At 33.1% G+C, this 16434-nt stretch overlaps 1 protein-coding gene across 2 annotated transcripts in view; it reads right to left on the bottom strand.

Annotated features, from left to right (window-relative positions):
• The window catches only part of LOC118185188 (SLAIN motif-containing protein 2-like), a 101341-nt gene that overhangs the window by 15178 nt on the left and 69729 nt on the right, over positions 1-16434 (bottom strand). Inside the window, exon 10 of one of the 2 annotated variants that reach the window (XM_035355009.2) lies at positions 7576-7682. The exons of the other annotated variant lie outside the window; for it this stretch is intronic. Within the exon in view, the coding sequence (XP_035210900.1) occupies positions 7580-7682 (103 nt within the window). The 3' untranslated portion in view covers positions 7576-7579. The remainder of the gene's footprint in view (positions 1-7575; positions 7683-16434) is intronic. 2 annotated transcript variants of the gene reach the window in all.

The raw sequence follows: 16434 nt of genomic DNA on the forward strand, positions 1-16434 counted from the left end.
ATTGTAAATAATCTTTAATTTAAAACTCTGGTTTTAATAAAACTGACAATTTTCACAGCTTGATTTAAAACAATTTTCAGGTTTTGGGGAATTCTTTTGGCTACTAAAGCCTGACAATGAACGGAGCAGTGGGTAAATTTAGTTTCAGCTGTGACTGTCTTTATTTGACAAATAACACCAAAATGTTTTCCTGTTAAAGCCCAAGCTCTGTCACTGCACTTATTTCAAGGAATATTATTTTCAGACATAAAATTGTCAATTACTTTGAAAATTGTATTAGCAGTTGCTCTATCATGAAGAGATTCACAAAATAAATACTCTTCGGCAATTTTTTTATCTTCTTCGAATCGTATGTAAACTAATGATTAAATAAAGTTTGTTATATCAGTACTTTCATCCAATATCAATGCAAAATACTCACTCTGTTTTATTTTTTTTTTTTGAACAAGTGTCTCTTTTATGGAATATGGCATTTCATGAATTCGTCAACTTACTGCATCATTTGATATTAAGTTCATTAGCCACTTTTTTGTTGAATAATGTTAAAATGATATCTTTAGCTGCTGGCAGTATTATGTTTTCTCCAATACTTTGATCCTGCCCAGTCTTGGCAATTCATAGGCTAGTCTGGCATCGAAGTTCACATTTGATACTTAATCTATGAGCATGCCTGCATAGCATGTCCAACAACAGTAAAACTGCACATTATTTCAAGTACATTATTACTACATTCACTAAAGTTGCTAATGTCATGAATGCTGATATCAATAAAATTAAAGAAAAACCTACAGATTTAGAGTTTAATCAGCTTCCAAGGATTAAACACTGAAATCAAAATTTAACAACATTATTTTGTCAGACTTTTTAAATTATATTAGGCTGAAAAAAATATCTGAATATACAAACCACTAGAAGAAAATTTTTTTTTTTTTTTTTTTTTTTTTTGCAGTGTTACATATACAAGCACACGTCTTTGACAATGAAACTTCACAAATGCATACTTGGATGACACGAATTTATTTTTGCTCTCATCATGTGTAAGTTAAATCTGTTTACATTTGCCAGACTAGGAGCATCATCTACAGAATAACTCTTAATGGATCATTACTTGACCATTGTAACCACTAAAGTGTGCCCATACTTTAGTAAACAAATGTACAGCATTGCACGATGCCTTCTTTTAACTAAGTTGGCAAAATAATGTGCAATAATAATATTCTTTTGCCTGGATTATCTGCTGAAGCCAAACTTTTTTCCACATGCCACTTATATTACCTCCATTAAAAGGAGATTTTGAAGCATAATTCCCAGAGATACTTCTATAGTATCACCATACCATACACTTGCTTCATCAAACTCATGCCAATAAAATAAAAACACCAGTAACAAACTAATCAACTGTGAGCTATTTTAACTTACCATTTTGTAGTATTGTTCCTATTTTCTGTTTAATCATGACAAAGCACACTAGGGCTATCTGCCTAAGGAAAGGGATGCATTTGTGAACAACTTTCTAAGAGAAACTGGCTCATACACATGCTACATATGGAAAGAACCATGAAAATGACCATGCAGCCAGCCTGTTCACCGAGATTTGAACTCCGGACCGAACTACCAGTGTTCAGAGACTTTGCCGCTCTGCCGGTGGGCCGCATTTGTTACAAGTGTAAAATTTACACATACAAATACAAACCAGAAAAACTTCTTTACTTCTCTAGCTATTTTTGTGCTATGAAAGTTTCTCAGATCAGCATACTATACATTCACATATGAAAGGGAAAAACTTTTAGCCTCTAGTTTAAAGGTATGTGTGGCCATTACTGCATATTAACCATCATTTTTGTTTTTGAATTAACCAAATTCAGAAGGAATAAAGGAACACAATAACATAAACAAGAACAAAATGCTTTCATGTTCAAGACAAAGCTTGAATCATTCTTTACAAGGAAACTTCATAAAACTGATTCAATTTCTATGCTATATAAATGACATAAGAGAGATTAGAATTTTTTAATAAATACTATAACCTTGATACAGACATGGCTATACAAGGTTTCTAATGGATGCAGCAGAACTTGACGGTACCCTGAGATATAAGGTCACGATAGTAAAGGTTAATGAAAGAATTCCTGCAGTGGGAGGATGTGATGCTGAGGCCACATTTTCCTCTGTTATGCAGAAAACAGCAGACACAATCTGGAAGCTGGTGGAAGAAGTGGTGATGTCTGATGGTCAGAGGAGCAATGAAAACCGCAAGGTAGGAGGATAAAAACAAGCACAGTGTGAGGATCATCAGCTGGGATATCAGGAAGCACTTCAGTAGCTAATCAAGAAGTATGAGAGCTTTGTCAGGAAATCAGAAAGCTGGAGTATGTGATATGACTTAGAGCAGCATATCAGTTTCAGGTGTGAGAACTACTATAACTTCACATTTTGATGTATTTATCCAGGGCTGGATGGGGTAGGCCACATAAACCCAGGCAAAGGGATTCAACAATTATTTTTAAAATCACGTTTGAATTTTGAAAAGCTAGCAAAGTATTCAACATCCTTTTTTTTTTTTTTTTCCACATAAAACATAAGATTAAATGGCAGAATATACAAAGTAAACAGGAGTACAACAGCATAACAAAGAACTGATGTTAAGTACTCCTAAAATGAAAGTTTAGAAATAAACTGAAATGATCCTTTATAAGATGACTCACAAAGGACTTATGCCATTTAGGTTCCCATAATTGCCATCTAGCCAACGGTTTTAACTGCTTCAAACATGTCAACATAGGAAAGGTAAGCACAAATACCTGTTTCTTTTCCTGAAAACCAAATTACAAACCTGTTTCCTTTTCCTTTCCCTAAGGGAAAATGGACCATTTCTAGATTTCCCTATCAACATTACAGCATTATGTTTATGCAGCATTGAGGAATTGAATTCAATTTAAAACTTTACACTGAGAAGTGTATTAGCATGTATAATGTTTGTTACATTTTGTTTTATGAATTAAGCATTTAATATTTTCTACTTTCTGAAATTAATTAGGACTTAAATGATTAAGTGGAACCACGTATAGTAAACCAGTAGAAGAAATGCAAATGAAAGAAAGTAAGTATGTACTTCCAACTCCAAAACATAGTTTTTCCTTCTCCAAAAGACTCCATTTGAGAAACCTGCAGTATATCAGTGGTGATAAATGAGACATGTATTGCAGAAATCCCTAACTATGCAGTGGGAGGAAATATAACAGCTGTAAATGATCCAGGCAAAGGTAGCAAGAATGACAACAGCAAATTTAACCAAATTCACGTATCATGCTTCTGAACAACTCAGTAATTTAGATGTTTTGTAGAAGATACTACTATGAACATTGAGTGTTGCATCCATAAACTGAATTTTTTTTTTGTAAAAATTGGTTTCAATCAAAATAAAGATGACCATTTTATAAAATTTGAAAAAAGTTGTATCTGTAACTACATATTTTTTAGTAGTGTTTTGTCTGAATGAAACTTTCCTAATCGTGATGTATTAAAATTCTTTCTTGTTTACACTTACAGACAAGGACATATGCTTTGTGTTTAGTACACTTTCTGGAATAATATCAAGAAATGTATCATCTCTCAAAATGGATTTAGTGACTTGGGATATGTTAATCAGCTGAGAGCAAAACAAGTGTTCTAAATCTAATCTTGATTGTGTTTTGGCTTTTAAAAAGCAAAGACTTGAGCCACGCAGAATCGACAACATCTACAATCATCAACAGAAGCAGTTAAATAATGACAAGAATGTTCTCCAAGGAAGAGCAATTGCCATTAAACAATCATCAATGCACAATTCTACTTTTAGAAGCAAAAACAGAGTGCTTGGCTAGTCAAATAATGGAAATCTGATGATGTGCTCAGAACTTAAAGCAGAATTTAGCCCCTTTCTAAAAAACTACTTAGACCAGCGGCAAAGATAAAACACCTTACTTATCTTTTACTATTTGTGAGGAGCTCAGTGAATTAATGAGGAAATCTATTATTAATACTGTTTTTCTTGGAAGAGAAATATCCAAAGTGCTTTTCTGTCATTGTTAATTATATCCTTGATATCAAACATAACAATCAACTGAGTTTTATCTCAAGTAAATATATATTTTTGGGACAATCATGAAGAACAGATTTTTTTAGCTTCTAAAATACATGGTCACATTTGCTAACAACTAGCTGATTCTGCTTACTAGGTAAGGTTCATTTATTAAGACAAACCATATCCAGGCTATCTGTCTAACAGGACAGATGCCCTTGTGCAATTTCTCTTAAGGAAAACTGGCTCACACACTTGAAGAAACCATTAAAATGTCCAATGCAGCTAGCCTGCTTGCCAGGATTCAACTCGAGCTCCTACTATTCAGCAATTTTATCTACTTTTACTTGGCCATTAGAGGGCCCAATTCTGTTTGAAATTCATTTATCTGCATGCATTAAACACTCAGAAGTACCTCAGTCTTTCAATATGACAATGCTACTTATACAACTGGTATTCATTCTGGCTGCAAATTAAAGAAAGCTGATGTTAATATTTTATTTCCCATGTTCAGGAAGAACAGAATTTAATAAGACCTCTGTGGGATTCAGCAGTGCAGAATGCTGCAATCATTCTAGATCCTTCTTTAACCCTTTATAATCTCTTTTACAATTTTTTTCCCTTCCTCGATTCACTAATGGAAACACTTAAAGATAACTTTTCAGTTTTGAAGCATTCCTCTTTCAGAATATTTTCTGCCCAAGGTAATCAGTTAGACATGAGGATCATAAATGTCTGAATAAAGATTTTTGAAACCACCGACAAAGTTTTTCAGTAAATCAAAGAAGATGAGTAGGAAAACAAAATTACCAAAAACCAAGCAAAGAGAATTTTAAAAGAACTTATTTACCTGTAAATAACAATCAAGCCAGCAGTATGAGGTGATGTTCTTAAGATTTAACAATGTAATGCAGTAAATACAATTACAAAAAAAGAAGGTTAAGATTGTTGTTAAGCTTTACAACTCGCTCGTATGATTTGAAGATGAAATGAATATATATTTAACTTTTACAAAAAAGATGGAAGTTAACACATTTGCTGCCATCTACAAGAATACTCGTAATTGGGAAACTGGGTTTACTTGCCAGGCACAAGATAACTCATTATTGACCACCATACCTAAATGACCAAATACTGCCATACATACAATATTCAGGTGTTGGCATACAGGGAGGGACTAAATAATGTACTTGGCATACCGAAATGTACCATTTATATCTGAAAACATAATTATTGGATACTTTATTTCTTAAAACACAGTTATGAGATTATTTATTTCTCAACACTGTAACTACATGCTTAGAAAACTATTTCTTTTTATTTATTAACTTGAAAAATGTTATAAGCAGACTGCTAAAATTCTTGTTCAGTGACTCGTACCAGACTAATGTAAAATAATGCATCATACGTCATGAGTTTTGTGTGAACGGCAGAAAGGTGAGTATCGTTTTTCTAGTTCTGAGTTACCTCATAGTTGCCACAGGAAATAAAGATATTATTTCATACACCAACCATGAGTATACTTAAGTGAATAGTTTGACCACCTCATCCGCAACCATGAGCACAACACACATGTGCCACTTGGATCAAATTATTCTCAAAACAATGTGAAAGGATGGGGACATTCTTTGCTTCGAGCATATAAATTCTCTTTTTCTGAAGAAGAGAAGATTTGCATGTGATGTTCCACGCTGCAGCAGGTAATAACGTCCCTTTTGGATGAGTCTATGCGTTTTTGGCAGAATGCCAGCCGAGGTTGTATTTGAGACGGGCTAACTATACTAAAAGTAATCTGTTACATGAATATTTAATAAAATAAAGTAGCAGAAAATAATTCAAATGCATGAAAGTGCAGACAGGATCTTGGCACATGTGAACGGACACAATCAGCTTTGGTAGTGAACATGTTAAACATTGTCCTCCAAGTAGTCATTCAGTAGGTTGGGGAAAGGTTCCATGCTTACCGCAAAGTTGTAAAATGAATTTACAATTGCCAGCAAGAAAAGAGAAAGCAAAGACTCTATCGGACTATGGCTTTTATTGAATTTTCAACAGACCCTTACTTTTATGAAACCTTACTAATAGAGAATCCCATATTATCAACATGAATGCAAAATGTTTATTTCAGTGACACTAAAATGCATTTATTTCTGGTTGATCACATTCATTTGAAAACATAGGAGGTAGGATAGACAATATTTAGTGCGATGCTAATCACTGTGTTCACTATGTGGAGGCACTAAAATTTTAGTGCCCCCAAAAAATCTACAAGATTTATACCCTAAAATGAAGTTGCATTGAAAATTTATTTGAATACACCTATTACAAATTTCTCAGCAGAGCACTTTCCTGTCTTGTCAAGTGTGAAATGATTTAAGGGAAACTATCACAAAAAAGCATGTAGTATATTTTGCTCTTTTAGCCAATGAAAAGGATTTAACACTCAAACTGAACTTTAATGATGTGATAAATTATCATATTAAAAAAAAATAATAATTTGTAAGCATCTTCACTGGTTACAGAGAGAAACATTAAAATTTACTTATGAAGATTATCAGTTTCCCTACTTAAATAATGTGTATGAAATAAAACAAATAAAAATAATTTAGAACAATGATAGAAACATTATTTTTGCTTCTCATCAAAATGGAACCAGTCTTAACCTATTAAAAAGCATAAATTTGTTTAAATTTGTGCCTATTTGTGACTTTTTACTATTTTTGCCTTTTAACACTTGTAAAAGGAAAAGAGGGGCAACAGATTTGACTGGGTTTATGGGTGGATAAAATGGATACCAGCCATGCACTTATCTAACGTTAGCAAACTCGAATCACAAAATAACCCTGAATTTGCATATCAATACCTTTTACATAGCAATTATTAGATATGAGGAAAAGTTCTACCCATTTTGTAGATACAAATTGCGAGTGGATGACTGGAATCTTAACAACAAAATGTGGGGTAACAGAACATGTACTGATTTAAAAGAGTAAAATATATTTTTCATATGAGCCTGATTAGGTAATACTGCAATCACAGCTTACATAGTACTTGTTAAGAGTATGAAGATGCAGTTAACTATACCACATTGCATTTAAAAATTCTGGTATGGAGATAGATGGCATACTGATCAATCCCATTTTGAATGTCCATCAGTATTTTCTGATGCAATTCTGAACCAGCCATCCACATACTAGTTGAAGTGTTATTGATAGATAAAACAGCAGCTCAAAGATGGATGTGGGCACTCGAGTTCATCACAAAGTTTCAAATTTTTAGAGAAACACAATTTATTGCTGACTGAGCAGCATATATTATGGATGAAATACAACTAGGAATTTTGAGAGCAAGCTTTTAAATTGTAATGGAATGGGGGAATTACAAACACTTAATTATCCATTAACCCTTTGCGGTGCACTACACGTTAACGTCGGAATTTCAACAAAAAAAGTTGTATGCAGTCTATTTAGTCATAAAGGAGTATACAGGTAAAATTTTGTAAAAATTGCACTTACCGTTTTAATTCTGTGGGTGTTCCATGAGGTGAAACATTGGTCCGTAAGAGCTTTTAAAAGTGCGACTAAGCGAGCATTGCAGTGAAGCATGAAAATGAGTAGAAGTGCTTGTATAAGAATGGAAAAAATCTGTATTATAACTGTATACATGGTACACGAAAAATATCTATGCAATTATTGAAAATAAATGGGAATGAGACTAAAAAGCGACAGCAAAAAATTTGTGCAGGTCTAAGCAAAGATGAGTCAAGCTACTAATAAAATTCCCACCTAAAAACTACTCCCAAAAAATTCGAGATGCAAATATTAGGGCTTTCATAACACAAAACACACCTCAATACTGCTTTGTTTGAATTTATTCCCCCCCCAAACAACGTAAACAGAAAACGTAAACAACGGATGTTCTCTCCTAAGCACAGATGTTCTGATTCGTAACAGCATGAGATTGCTAAAGGCGCAGTGTTCCCGCTAATGGAACACCCGGTTTTATTCAATGATTCTGCGTATGGTTTTGTATGAAAGATTAAAAAAAATATAGAACAAATAATTTGGAGTACAGCCAGCAAAATTATGCCTAATTTTTTTTCCAAATAAAATTTTTTATATCATTACAGAAATAGAGAAAATTACTTGAAAAAAAAAAGTGGATTTTTATTTAACACATAATAAATGAAAATTCTGTGTCTCCTTGTAATATACTGCTATCTACTGTTTAAAAAGAAAAGTTCAAAGCATATTTTAAAGGCATTTTTATCTATTTACGGTTGAATTTAAAGGTTTCAGAAGCGATTCAATTTTGTTGTTCCATGTAGTGGAACACTGAGCCACAAGGGTTAACTGGGATTTTTAGTACTTGTGTAGTAATGAAATCATCTTTGTGCAGTTTGGTGATTTTTTTTTACGGAAAAAAAATTATTCTTTTTAATTCCAAAAAGTTATTATTTAGATAAATATTTTACATTTTAATTAGGAATTTATTTGAAATTAAATCAATAAAACTATTTACAAAGTTGTTTTCATTTCTTTTGCTCTGATGATCACTTTAAGAATAAAAGCAAAACAATTATTTTTTCTTAGCTGATTTTGCAGCAAAATAAAGTATTCATAGAGAAATTTTACTGCAATTACTTCCACTGCATATGAATCCCACAAGACCATAATTTAAAATTAAAAAAAAAAAAAAAAGGGGTACTTTCAGAGTACAACAAAAAATATAAAAGTGAAATTTAGAAATAAGGAAAAAGAATGCATATGGAAATGGGGATGTTGCTTATTAAAACTAAAAACTGTTATGGACATGGTTACCAGAGCTTGAAGTATTCTGAAAATTTGGTGACTTCTAAGTTAGTTGCACTAATACAGGATGTTTCTAAATGAATATTGGGTTTTAATGCTTTGTAGTATTTATCACATAAAACTTTAAAATTATAATTAATACATGAAATGAAAGAGAATTCAAACAGTTCTGTTTGTTGGTATGCGCATGAGCAAGAAAGTGCTAGTAGCAAAAATGGCGACTACTGAACAGAAAGCTTTTTGTCTTCTGCAATTTTCAAAGACTGAATTTGTAGTTACTGTGGAACGTGCATTCCAGATTAAGTTCAGATGTGATCCCCCAAGTGATAGATAATAACATGCGTAGATGGTATCATCAGTTTGAAAATATCGGCTGCCTTTGCAAAACGAAGAGTACAGGATGACCCAGGGTTTTCGATTTGATGTATGCCATATGACGAAAGGTGCTTGCTCACATTGAACACTTGTAAGACTGTAGGTATATCTGTTTCAGTTACTCTTTCATTTCACATATTAATTATAATTTTAAGTTTTGCATAATAAATACTACAAAGTGTTAAATCCCCGATATTCATTTAGAAACACCCTGTACTTATGCTACACATTTTCACAGTAATTTCTGCTTAATGTTCGTGCAAATTAATTAACTTGTCTAATGGGAAATGCATTCTTTTTAATGTACGGAGGCCTAAAATGAAAATTCATTCTTTATAGGGCAATTTAGTGCATATACAGGGCGATCTTTTTTAAAGTGACAGTGTTTGGAGCGGCCTGTATAGCCAAAATGGCACCAAACTTGGTATTTAGACTAATCAAGACATCGGAAAAAGGATTCCATGCAAAAAAATTTTAGTTCCAAAAATCGCCGCTAAGGCATTTTGTAGTGCTGTTTTAGCTTAAAATAACAAGAATTAGCATAGAACACGGGTATCAAAGAAAACTGCAAATGTTGTGTGATGACAGCGCCAGTAATAGGGGCTATAAAAGCAAGTAGTAGACAGCTCCGACAAATAATCTCAGCTGAAGTAAATAAAATTATCCAGTGGACATGCCTCTCACGTTACCGGAACGTGCGTTACTGGTGATGCTGTATTAGATGAATCAATGTAATGCATCCGCAGCTCTTCGGGAATTTCAAACCAGAAAAAAATTACAAAAGGTTCCTTTATCGCTGATTGGTCTTAAGAAAATGATTAAGAAGTTCGAGGAGACAGGGTCACTGACCATTCATGCTGGGAGAGGACATAAACCAGTATCAGACGATGTAATAACTGATGTGGCAACTGCAATTGTCGAAGGATCGCAGGGAACCATTGCTGGTACTAGCAGCGCCCAGAGTGTAGCTCGACAATTGAGACATGAATTATTCCACGGTATGGAGAGTTTTGCGGCGCATTATTGGATTTTACCCCTACAATATCAGTCGCTTGCACGAACTGAAACCAAGTGACATTCGCTCTATCGTTTTTTGCCAGGGTAGAAATTGATGATGCTTTCCCCTGGCACATTCTGTGGAGAGATGAGTGCCATTTTTATCTCAATGGGTCCGTAAACACACAAATTAGCCGAATTTAGACTTCTGAGCAGCCCCACACTGTGCACGAAATCCCATTAAATTCCCCAAAAGTCACTGTTTGGTGTGGTTTCACAGCCGAATTTGTAATTAGGCCATTCTTTTTTGAGACCATCACTCCAACAGGACCCCAAACGTGCACCAAAAATGCAGAAAGGTACCATGAAATGCTGCAAATGTTTGTTATTCCACAACTTCAGTAAAGAAACCGTCTCCAACAGACAATCTTTATACACGATGATACTCTGCCAAACATTAGTAATAAGGTAAAGCAGCTGTTGAGACAAAATTTCACTGATGATAGAGTCATAAGTCGCAATTTTCTAGTTGCATGGCCGCCTCGTTCCCCTCACCTCACGCCATACGATTTTTGGCTCTGGGGTTATTTGAAATCTCAAGTTTATGTTGGTGGAGTTTTAAATTTGTCTATTCTAAAGGACAACATAACAAAGATAGTGTGGAATATTCCTCGTGATATATTACATATGGCTGTAGAGAACGTTGTGCACAGAATGCACACTGTTATTTCTGAGAACGGTGCTCACATTGAATGTGGTCTAATTCCTCACCGGGGAAGTTAATGTAGTAAATAAATATTAATAATTTAACTGTACGATTGTATGTCTTGATTAGTCTAAATACCAAGTTTGGTGTCATTTCGGCTATTAGATCGCTCGCTACAAGGCGCTCCAAACACTGTCACCGTAAAAAAGATCATCCTGTACATTGGTTGCCATCTTCATTTTTATTGTTAGTGTTATTAACCCTCTCAGCTTTACGGCCAGAAAATTCCGTATAGAAGACTGCCTCCTATATTCACTACAAATGAAAACTTCTGCTAGCTTTTAATATATTTGATTTCAGTTTGGGTGTATATTGGAAGAAAAGGAATCAAGGTACAAAATGAGAGATTCATTTTTTAATTAAAATCAAGAAAATACCACTTATTCATGACATTCTGAGGAACTTTGAAATTTCAGGGCTAAACTCGTAAGGCTCGGAGGGTTAAAGTTATTTCCCTCATTCAAAAAAGTTAAATATAAAAAAATACATATAAATCAGTATATAATGTAACACATATTAAGAAAGCAAATGTTTAAAAACCTTTTGCTTTCATCAGATATAGCAGCTATTAGAAACATATGTTTGAAAAGTTCTGCTAAAGGGTATGGAAGCTTTTTCAGTATTTGAGTCAGTTAACAAAAAAAAGTTAACATCTATAAAGTGTAATTAACTGCTTCAGAATACTATCTGAAACAGAACTTCAACTGTAATTATTTTATAAAATCATTTATCTGCGACTTTTACGTTTAAGAAATGTGATTTATATACGTTCTGTCATTTTAATTTAATTTGAGTGCTTAATTGTATGCCTTGAGTTATAATTATTCAAAAGTGCACATTCCATAGCACATATTGATAGATGCCATGCTCAAAATTATATATATATATAAAAGAAACATATTGTTGTACTTAATAATGTTTCAAACTTTTGTACTTAATAATGTTTCAAAAATATAAATAGGTACCAATTTTTCATTGCAATAGAGATTTGAAAGTCATTTAGTAAGACTATGGAAATATGCAATATGTGCCCCAAAATCTAGTCTGCATGCTTGCTGGAATTATATATTGTGATAGCTTTACAAAATAAATTTTCTAAAACAAATGTATTTTTAGTGTTGCTTTGCTTGTCCTGTTTCTAGATTTGACTGTATCAAATACTAATCATTTCTACATACCAAATTAATAAACAGGAATCTATATTAGCAGAAATATTTGTTTTCTAGCTTTGCGTGCATACTGAAAGTATATGAAGAAATCCCCCTCTATACACATAGAATTTTGTGTGTCGGTATCATCCTAACTTCATTGAATTGATACAAGTAGGTAGGTATGAAATTAGATGATATGATGCTAAGATTTAATACTGCTATCAGAGCTGAGGTTTTTAAGAAGGTTATCAAATGGTATAGCCATTATTATTTTGCATTAAATTCATCCCTAAAAGTAACTGAATGATAACAAAACATCTCCTTTCTACAATTTGCAGTGACAAGAAGACTAAACTTTCAATGAATTTCAATTCTTTTCCAGGTCTAGTGAACTAAGTAACATCACCATTCTGCAAATTTAATAGCAGCATGCATTATTAATAATTTTTATTCATCATATTTTAGATTAAATATCTTAGCTACTGCATACATAGTTAATCATTTATAAAACTAAATATGCAATCTGCATTTTTTATATTTAATTTTCATATCAGAGATTATTCAACTCTTAAATTCATCAGAAAACAGCATCAGTTTATTCCAAAGATGCTATATTTGGGAACTGTAATGAGATAAATACAGGGTGATACTTTTAGAACTGACTTATTTCATTTGACTATAGTTTTGTCAAAAGTATCCGATTTTAATGTGGTTTGCAACAAAAGATTCAGAAAGGATGAAAATTTAGTGGTCCATCACATTTTTTTGATGCGCAATGCACAAACAAACAAACAAAAAAAAATCCATACAAGAGGGACTCCATGCTGTTGAGGTCAGAACAGTTTGAGGTTTCGCCAATAGATGTACCACGTGTCACTTCCACATTATCACGAGTTTCTTTGGGGGCCGCATTATTTCCAAAGGTTTGTGGCCTCTGGGTCACCAGATCTATCATCCCCAGATTTCTTACGGGGTTTTCTGAAGGGTCGTGTCTATCACGATAAATTATGGATACTGGACGAATTAAAGGCCAACATTCCCAGGGAAATTACAAACATCACTGCTGACACTTTGCGGAGTGCTGCAGCAAACATGGAGGGACGAGTTCAGTTATGTCTATGCCAGGAAGGTGGACATTTTCAACACCTACTGTAGGGTAAGTGATTATAAACATTTATAACCTTTACAAACTTTTATTAGTCACGTTTGGTATGACACATGGGAATTAGAGTTTTCAATACGCTCGCTCTACAGGCGCAAACAATCCCTGATTGTATAGCATTTCGCAGTTTTCGTTACTTCTTCTTTTTTCAGCATGCACATCCAAAAACGGGACGGACCACTAAATTTTCCTCCATCCTGAATCTTTTGCCGTAAACCGCATTAAAATCAGAGACTTTTTAACAGAACTAGTGTCCAATGAAATTTGCCAGTTCTAAAAGAATGACCCTGTATTTTCATAAAGGAATAATTATTTTCCATGCCTGTGTGGTTACATGTCAAACATAAGGCTTAGAAATTAACAGCCATTTAAATGCTTTTGTGCAAAACATTTTAAAGGAAACTTGATCTTATTTATGTTAAATACACGGAAAAATGTGAAAGCATTCATGCTGTAATTCCTAAAATTTTCTACATAAATAAAAAGAGGGTGGAGATTCCCAGAACTTTATAGCTTCAGTTTCTCAGTCCCTACATATATTCTTGTCATGTTCCAGCTAGAGTATTGACCACTGTTTATCATCAAGGATAAGGTGTGTGCCCAGTTATACATGGTTTAATCTAAAAAGAAGAATGAAGAGTAGAAAATATAAAATAGCTGTAATTTTATATAATTGCTAATATTCAGTACGACCTCTAGCCTTCCTACCTGGTAGGTAGTTTCTCTTACATCAATGAAAGCTCTCTGTTTTAGAGTCAGAAAGGTGTTTGTGATGCTGTTTTTACATTGTCGATGATTTAGAGAGTGAAGAATTCCTGAAATTATTGTAGAGATGGTATTTTGCAAGAGCAGGGTTAGAAGAATACCTTGTGGGTGTAAATAACTCCCACCTAAAGTCTAGTAATTTTTTCTAGTTGTTTAAGCCCAGTTCACACCAACACGATCACACATTGGGGCGGAAAGTAGCGACCACTGAAAAGCAAGTTCATAGGATGCTTGTCACCACTTTCCATACATGTTTTCCTAAACATGACCACTTTTCTGATAATTTTATGTAAGAACTTAGCCAGAGGTTTAATCTTGATGATAAATTTTCATTAATTTAAAGAAGACTTGCACAAGATTAGCAAATTTACTAATTTATTGTGTAATGCAATTTTTAAAACAGGAAAAGGTATATTATATAAAATAGTTACTTCACTGAGTTTTAAAGACAAAAGTGACTTTATAAAATAAAACTTTAGACAATGGCTTCTCATTAATATATGAACAACTAATTGAATTAATCACAGTTATAGTTAAGGTAAATGATATGCATTATTTTTTTTTCAAATATGCCTACATACATTTAAATAATTTTTATTACATTTATTTTAGCAATTACATTAAGGAAAGTTCATAGACCATGCAAGAAATTTTATGCTGTTTTTGCCTCATGAAAAATTCACTCTCTAAAACTGAAATATACAATTACGAATCTTTACCATTCAACAGAATTCATAAATAATGTAAATTAGATATATACAGTACAAAGTCTGAAATCTGGAATCGTTGGGACTTCAGTGATTGGATTTGGGATTTTTCTGCATATTAGATCATCAGTTTAAATCTAGTAAGATGGCATGTTAAATTATAAAATTAAAAATAAGAAATCGAGATTTATGAAATAATGAAGTATTTATGATCTAAAGGGTATCAAAATTTACCAAAAAAAAAAAAAGGCTTAATATTTATTTGTTTACATTATTAAACATTTCTTTCATAAGTTGTTTAAGTTGCTTTGTTTTTTAGCTAATACTTTCTCTTTAATTATGTAGACAGACATAATCTCCTGCTCAGTTACATTGTTGAAGTCCTATAACTGCTGTTTCGAGAATTCCGACTAACTTGTCAATTGAAAGTTTTTGTCACTTTCTTCACTATCGGTAGTGGTATTTTCTGGATCTAGAACCATACTACAGATTTCGCCATTCATTAACTGATTGATGATTGAGAAGCACTGTCATCACAATGAAAAATTTCTTTTATATCATCTTCATTTATTACTGCTTCTCCACATTTCTTTACAAAATTTGTTAATTGGAAAATTTCACCTTTGTTTTGCGATATCCGAAAACCTTTAAAATTAGCGGCTATCATCATCAGGTTTAGCTATTGTTCACTATACATATTTGGCTATGCATCATGAGTTTGGCAACTAACGATAAGTGGTTCCATTAAATTTTATCTTGCTTCCATCACGCACCGAGACAATTAAGCCTGAATTGTATTAGTTATTTATTATACTTATGTCTACTTCTTGCACATGCTTAAGGCTTATCAGAGTTCTGAATAAATTAATTCCCATATATACTTAAGCCTTATTGAGGGCCGGTGCTAGATATCTTACCGTCTGATGCAGTCTCCGTGGGTCCTAAAATCTGCGACCCAGTGCGGCCATATGACCCCTGGCACTGGTTTTGGGCTTATGTGAATAACAAATCAGTTATTCTTAATTCAAATAGCCCTAAATGTAATCTTTGGGTTTATGAGTCTCATCTACAAAATCTATTTTTAGCATATGCAAAGAAATTTTTGTTAAATTTTTCCTCGTCAACATTGCATTTAAGTTAAATCTGTAATCATTGCGAAGCATAATGTCAACATAAAAGGTTACCATACTCCTTTATTATTCAACTACTAACATAAAAAAAGTGTTTAGGCATCGCTACATTAGTCACTACTCAAGTTGTCATGTTTGATAAACATGTGGTGATGAAAGGAAAGTATAATAAATAATGATTACCCCGGTTCCTGTCAAATCAACGATGTATCTATATGGAATGTTTCGGCTTGAGATGTGTGACAAGCAGATATGCAACAACGGAGTCAAATTAATGTACAAATTTATGCTAAAATGATTGTTTCATCAATAACAAGGTATTTTATTTAGTGTTGAAGTGAAATTAAAAATCGGGATTCTCCAGATGTTTTATTATGCATGAAGAGGGGAATCAAATGTGCATGCGTAAAGCCTACGAGAAAATGAGGACCAGATTTAGATCATTCCGGATAATATACATCCGGATTTTGGACCTTTGTACTGTATAAAGATCCTTTTCTTATTTTCCAAA

The sequence above is a fragment of the Stegodyphus dumicola genome, chromosome X1 (genome assembly GCF_044657685.1).
Source record: "Stegodyphus dumicola isolate Sdum_Otavi_A_Nest chromosome X1, ASM4465768v1".
Lineage (NCBI taxonomy): Eukaryota > Metazoa > Arthropoda > Arachnida > Araneae > Eresidae > Stegodyphus > Stegodyphus dumicola.